At 38.4% G+C, this 7,856-nt stretch overlaps 1 protein-coding gene across 1 annotated transcript; it reads right to left on the minus strand.

Moving 5' to 3' along the window:
• Nucleotides 1–2,450: 2,450 nt before the first annotated feature.
• LOC133813927 (uncharacterized mitochondrial protein AtMg00810-like) lies at nt 2,451–3,599 on the minus strand. Its single transcript, XM_062246956.1, has one exon. It carries the CDS (start codon nt 3,597–3,599, stop codon nt 2,451–2,453), a length of 1,149 nt encoding a protein of 382 aa, XP_062102940.1.
• Between the last annotated feature and the right edge of the window lie 4,257 nt (nt 3,600–7,856).

A 7,856-nucleotide genomic window follows, 5' to 3' on the forward strand; every position in this document is an offset into this window, starting at 1 on the left:
ATTAACTCATCTTCTTATCGCTTCAGGAATCCATACTTCTATATACTTTAATGGAAATAGCATGATCCGACTCATATCACTTCACAACTTGTTATTACCCATTGAACCTAGTTCCTGGGATCTCCAATCTTTAGGTTGGGTCCATCACGAGTGATTCATCATTAAAAGGGCAATAGTCCCATTCCTTTCGATGCTTTATGGACTTTCTCTCTAGATAATCCTTTCGTCAAATGATCTGCTAAATTATCATCAGTGCGTACATGATCCACTCTAATAGCTCTTGTTGATGGAAACTTCCTAACAGTACTATGCTTACGACGTATTTGTTGTCTCTTACCGTTGTAATAACGGTTCTGACTTTTTGCTATAATCGCGGTACTATCGCAGTGGATCAACACAACTGGTATCAGTCTTTCCCATAAAGTGATCTCAGCTAGCAGGCTTCTCAACCAACCTGATTCTTCACTAGTTGTAGATAGTGTTATCATTTCATACTCCATAGTGGATTGAGCCAAAATAGTATGTTTCTTTCATTTCCAAGAAACAACTCCATCAGCTATACTAAAGATATATCCACTTGTTGCTTTTGAGTCATCTAATAGAGTGTTCCAGTCTGCATCGCTATATCCTTCAAGAACAACTAGAAACTTTTGATAATGTAATCCAAGATTCATGGTTTTCTTTAGGTATCTCATGACCCTTTCAATAGCATGACAATGCTCTATACTAGGTCTACTAGTAAACATGCACAGTAATCCCACGACTTAGGCAATGTTGAGTCTAGTACAATCTATGGAATACCGTACGCTGCCAATGATGCTTGCATACTCAGATTGTCTTATGCCATCACCAGGGTTCTTAAATAATTTTATACTTGGATCATATATATGGTGTGCAAGCAAGTTTACAGTCAAAGTAATTATATTTTTTTCAAGTTCTTTTCAATATAATGAGATTGATCTAAAGAAATTCCAATTTTAGACCTTGCAATCTTTATACCAAGGTTACATTCACTTCTCCGTGGTCTTTCATATCAAAGTTGGAACACAACAATGATTTCACAACAGCTACAACATGAATATTTGAACCAAATATAAGCAAGTCATCCACATATAGACATATAATAGTGAAAATGTCATTCTCAGATTTATAATAAATGCATTTGTCATTTTCATTCACTTTAAAACCATGTGAGAAAAAGTGTGACACCACACCACCCGCCCGGCTCGGATTGGTCGGCGGCGGCGCTCGCACGTGTGGTGGTCAAGTGTGTGAGTTATCCTCATCCACGCACACAAAATTGGGTACCCATTGGGGCACACTCCTAGGATTAACACTTCTGATATACACTTTTGAAAGAGTTCAAAATCCATGAGAGACTTTTCCTTTATCACATACAAAAGACACTTTTTCTAACTTTTAATAATTCATTTTTACTTTTGAAAAAAAGTAAAATCTTCTTATGTGGTTCAACATGAAGAAAAAGTTACTTTTATATAATACTATAATTTCATGTCCTAATAAATAGAAAATATTATAAATGTTATTTGAGTATCCACTAATGTAGTTTTTTTAAAAAAAAAATAAAAAAAGTAATGTATCATAGACAATTAATGGTTTTTTCCGATTACGACATTTTTGTGTTGACATTCTGTTTGTCTTATTAATTATAGTGACAAGACAAGAGCAATAAGATTGGAAAATTACAAAAGAGAGACTTATTTACAACAAATCGACAATAATGACAATTTTTAGTTTTTACATATCAATGCCTAAGACGTCGGATTCGAACCAATGTGAGGGACGCAACCCTTGTTCTTGTAGCATATATATATAAATATATATAAGTTTATATCCTAAATAATTAAGACTGATTTTTAATATATATAAATTCAATTTATTATTGAAGAGCATAAATAATATTACATCTTTTTATGAATAAAAGTAGTTAATTACATACATGTTTTGTAATGGATGGAATAGTGAACATATTTTTTCATGTAGTTATCCACTTTTGCTTTCTCTTCCTGGCACAACATTGGAAAGTACTTTAGATTAGTGGTCAAACTAGACTCCATTTGAGACATCTTTTCATTTGAAAAAAACTCGTAATAATTATAAGGTGGTGTTTTATGGCACCAAACATTTTGAAAAAAATAACATATAATTGATATAACCGTATGCAGTACCTAATTGCGATGATTTATATTGCAGCTATGCAGTTTAACATTAATATATATATATATATATATATAAACATATATAATTGATTTCCTACATTAATACTGTCAGAAGGAAATGGTGAAAAAATATTTTGCATTCCCTGAATAATGGAGTGAATAGTACACTGATATATAGTATTAAAAGAGAAAGAAAAGGGACACGTGTCCAAAGCAAAGGGAAAAGACTAAACAGAAAATACTAGAAAACTAATACAAATAAAGAATAAATTAATATGGTTTAACATCCCCCCACAAACTCAACGGGCTGGGAAGGACGGTGAGTTTGGTCCTGAGATCGATGAAGCGAGACGTAACCAGTGGTTTGGTGAGACAGTCAGCAAGCTGTTCTTTCGAAGGAGTGAAGACCAGAGAAAGAGCATTCCGGCGGACCCGTTCACGCACAAAGTGGCAGTCGATTTCGACATGTTTGGTGCGGGCGTGGAGCACGGGATTGGAGGCTAAATGAAGCGTGCTAACATTGTCACAATGCATAGAAGGTGGAGAGGATAAGGAAATACCAAGTTCAGCAACAAGGGATTCATTCCATGACAATTCAGAGGCACCATTGGCAAGAGCTCTATATTCAGATTCGGTGCTGGAGCGAGAGACCACTTTCTGTTTGGAGGAAGACCAAGAAATGAGGTTGGTGCCAAGAAAGATACAGTAGGCACTCGTGCTACGACGATCATCAGGGCAAGAGGCCCAATCGGCATCAGTGTAACAATGCAAATGCATGGTCGAGTCAGGTTGAATGAGTAAGCCAAGGTGAGTCGAGCCCCGTAGGTACCGAAGAACTCGTTTAGCGGCTTGAAGGTGAGTGGTTGTGTGTGCATGCATAAATTGACAAAGCTTATTGACCGAGAAGGCAATATCAGGCTGAGTGAAAGTGCAGTATTGCAGTGCCCCAACAAGACTTCGATATGCAGTAGCATCAGGTAAAGGTGACCCATCATGAAGAGAGAGAGCAGTGAGAGCAAGGGGTGTTGAAACCGGTTTGGAGTCCAACAAACCAGTTTTGGTTAACAAATCACGGACATATTTGGTCTGTGAGAGATGAAGGCTAGCTGAACTACGAGTGACTTGAAGGCCGAGAAAAGAATGGAGGGGTCCAAGGTCTTTGACGGCAAATTTTGTGTTCAGGTAGCGAAGAAGAGTAGCAATAGTGGAGGAACATGAACCTGTCACAATGATATCGTCAACAGAAACCAAGAGGATAAGCATGGTTGTAGCAGATCGATAGACAAACATAGAACAATCAGCTTGAGATGCAGTAAAACCCCAATCAATAAGAGCAGTGCTCAGTTTGAGAAACCAAGCGCGAGGCGACTGTTTTAAGCCATATAACGATTTGGAGAGCTTGCAAACATGAGATGGCATGGTGGGGTCAACATAGCCTTCATGTTAGGTCATATAGATAGTCTCAGTGAGGTCCCCATGGAGAAATGCATTTTGAATATCAAGCTGTTGGATCGGCCAATGAGAGGAAACTGCCAAAGATAAGACCAAACAAATAGTAGTAGGCTTAATAACGGGACTAAAAGTTTCATGAAAGTCCAAACCACGAGTCTGATGGAAGCCTTTGGCGACTAGGCGGGCTTTGTAACGATCCACAATACCATCCGCCTTGAGTTTTAGGCGGTACACCCACTTACAACCTATAACTTTGTAACCCGGTGGAGGAGGAACCAAGGTCCAAGTGCGTTGGGATCGAAGAGCATCATGTTTGGTATCCATGGCCTGTAACCATTGAGGAGAAGTACATGCCTCTTTGAATGAGGATGGTTCAACTGGTATACCTGCAGCCACACTATAAAACAAACGAGGTTTATGGATACCAGACTTAGCACGAGTAATCATAGGATGTAATTAACAGGGGTAGTGGTATGTTCATGTGGACCTTGCAACTCAACTGCTAAGGGATTGGAGGGAGGAGAAGTAGAGGGAGGAGCAACCGAAAGAGGTGTGGAACTGGAAGGAGAAAGCGCGGGAGAGGGAGAGTGTGAGGACGGAGAAGGAGGATGAGGAATAGGAAAAAGAGGGGCTGATGAAGGATTGGGGGAAGAGGAAACAGGGGAAGGAAAAGGTAGAGAATTAATAATTGTGTGTGGTGAAATATGAGAAGGTGAAGAAGGAAGAGAGGCAGAAAAAGGAAAACGGTCTTCAGTAAAGATAACATGTCTGGTGACATAAATACGACCTGTGGACAGATGAAGACACAAGTAACCTTTGTGTTGACTGCTATACCGGAGAAACACACAAGGAGAAGAGCGAAATTCTAACTTATGGGCATTGTATAGGCGCAAGAAACGGAAACACTCACAACCGAATATACGAAAATGATCATAGGTGGGCGTTTTGTGGTATAGAAGTTGAAAGGGGCTGTAAGAGTGAAGTGTACGAGTGGGAAGACGGTTAATGAGGTAAACCGCGATGGCAAAGGCATAAGGCCAGTATTGGAGAGGCATGGAAGGGCAAGAAGGGTGAGACCAGTTTCAACGACGTGACGATTTTTGTGCTCAACTCGACCATTTTGTTGGGGTGTGTGAGGGCAACAGATTTCATGGAGAATGCCATGTTGTTTGAAGAAAGTAGAAAGGGTGCGGTACTCACCGCCCCAATCAGAGCGAATATGTTTGATATGGCCATTAAACTGAGTTAAAATCATTTGTTTGAAAGTAATAAAAGATTGAAAAACTTCATCCTTTGTTGTAAGTAAATATAGCCAAGTGAAACGGGTATAATAATCAATGAACAAAACGAAATATCGGACACCAATAATTGCAGTGACGGGGGAAGCACCCCAAAGATCTGTATGTATTAATTCAAAAGGCATAGAAGCCCGAGATACAGAGTTAGGAAACGCAAGACGATGAGACTTGCCAAGTTGACATGAAGAATAAAAGGAAAAACTATCAGTCTTAGGGAACGAAAAATTACATAAAGAAGCTACACGAGAAACAATATCATGAGCTGCGTGTCTTAAGCGAGAATGCCACAGATTGACTTGATTTTTGGAAGAAAACAGCAGTTGAGCTGGAGAAGAAGAGGATAATGGCAGCGAAGGAAGAGGAGACACTCGATAAATGCCCTGATCAAGGATGCCTGTGAGAAGAATTTGGTGGCTGACCTGGTTTTTGACATAAAAACAACAGGGATGAAACTCAACATAAGCATTGTTATCTTGACATAATTTTGAAACACTGAGTAGATTCTTTGAGAGAGAGGGAGAATGATAAACATGAGATAACTTTAAGGGGGAGGAATAAGTAGGTAAAGTTGCAAAGCCAACATGAGAGATAGAGGAAGTCATACCATTACCCATAGTTATTTTATCACCACCATGAAAGGGCTGAGAAGAGTCAAGCATATTCAGGTCTGGAGTAAAGTGATGGGATGCGCCAGAGTCCATGTACCAATTCGGGTCAGTGAGAGAGCCAGTGTATGGAGTGTTTGGGGAAGGTAAAGGGGTGGATGGAGGAACTGTAGAAGAGGGCAGGGGCAATGGGGAAAATGAAGGAGATCTCGGAGGAGCAGTGGAGAATGGGTGTGATGGTTTGGGTGGTCTCGTTTGTGGGTGTTTGAGGTGAGTGAAGTTGGCTTAAAGGGAGCTAAGGGTAGCAGCAGTATTTTGACGATTTAGTCGGGCATCGAAGCTGAGAGAAGAGAATGAACTTCTTCAATGGATGGTTTGTCAGATCTAGCGAGAATGGGAGTAACAAAGGCGTTGTACTTCGACCCTAATCCGTTGAGAAGATAGCCAAGGTGATCGTGGTAAGATACCGGTTCTCCAACAGAGGCCAGAACGTTGCAGAAGGACTTTAATTTATGGATATAGGCTACTGCAGAGAGACTTTCTTTCTTGGGATGTTGCAGAGTTGTGCGAAACTCAGAGATTTTGGTGAACGAAGTTGCGATGTAGACCTGCTCCAAAGAGAACCAGATTTCAGAGGCAGTAGCATATCCCACGATTTGCCCAAGCATGTTATCAGAGAGAAAGGCATAGAGCCAGCTCATTATCAACCTGTTATAACGATGCCAAGCTGTGAACTCGGGGTTCACCGTCGTCGGAGAAGACTCAGTGTGTTGCGGCGGACACGGAATCGACCCATCGATGTACCCTTCAAGACCGTTGGCAATCATTATATTTTGCATCTGCATTCTCCACACAAGGTAATTTGTATCATCAAGTTTGACTGTGAGTGTTTGGCTAATAGAGGGAAAACTAGGGTTGATTTGGGGATGTGGAGAAGCATTTGGTAAAGGTAAAGTTTCTGGGTTTGTTGTTGGTACAGCAGGGGTATTCGAAGGTGTGGTTTCTCCCTGTGACTGTGGGGTAGACCCTGTACTAAGGGTTGATTCCATTGGAGCCGTTTATGGCTCTGATACCATGTTAGAGAGAAATGGTGAAAAAGTATTTTGTATTCCCTGAATAATTGAGTGAACAATACATTGATATATAGTACTAAAAGAGAAAGAAAGGGGACACGTGTCCAAAGCAAAGGGAAAAGACTAAACAGAAAATACTAGAAAACTAATACAAATAAAGAGTAAATTAATATGGTTTAACAAATACATACATTTTCACATTAATATAGAACTACAAATTAAACAATAAATAAGAATAACATAAATATATATTCCAATTAAACTAGTTTAGATCTAAATTAAATTAAGTTTGTATTAACATGAAACAGGTAAAAATATATATAGTAAAAATGGAAAATACCAGTTTGGCCTTTGAATTTTTCCTAAATACATGATCGGCTCTTATGTTTTGTTAAATGACAATTCAAACTCTGTGTTTTACAAAAAGGATCAATATAGTACCTTATACCCAATTTTAATAATTTTTTTTTTAAATATAATCTTTCATTCTCAACTCTTCGACCACTTTCTCTGCTATCATGAACCTATCACATTACTAAATACCCGAGAATTTATCTTATAATTAAAAATATTTTGACCAAAATCGGTATTTTGGTACTATTTTGATCTATTTTTGTAAAACAGAAAGTCCGAATTATCATTTAACAAAACACAATAACCGATCACGTATTCGGAAAAAATACATGGGCTAAAATGATATTTTCCCTAGTAAAAACAATACATGAATATTAAATTTTCGTATATCTAACAACCAACCACTTAGTGAAATAGTAATTTGCGTCGTACTAGGGCAATGTTTGATAATGAACTACCAACCACTTAATGAAATAATTACAATATTGTACCGTACGTGGAGTACTACTCTGAGTTGATAGTGTCGATCTTGTCTTCCACACAAATAATTAAGCTGTATTTTATTATTAATTAGTAACCAAAATCAAATTCATTAATTTGAGTAGGACCAAATGTACGTACGTCTAGATTGATACTCAACACAATAAATAACATATATGAAATTAAGTTTGAAATATAAATATATATATATATATATATAGTTATATGGGCATGGCATGGATGATGTCTCTCTTTGTAGCTATCCCACTCATCCTCTCATGATCGTTGCCATACACTTTTGATCTAATGGCTATAATATTGTCTAGAAATTTGGGTCAAGTATTAGGATGAGTGTGGCCAGCCCTCACTTAATACTTTTCTTCCTTTTCATATAATAAATACATAGTTAAATAT

Source organism: Humulus lupulus, chromosome 2 (assembly GCF_963169125.1).
Source record: "Humulus lupulus chromosome 2, drHumLupu1.1, whole genome shotgun sequence".
In the NCBI taxonomy this organism is placed as follows: Eukaryota; Viridiplantae; Streptophyta; class Magnoliopsida; order Rosales; family Cannabaceae; genus Humulus; species Humulus lupulus.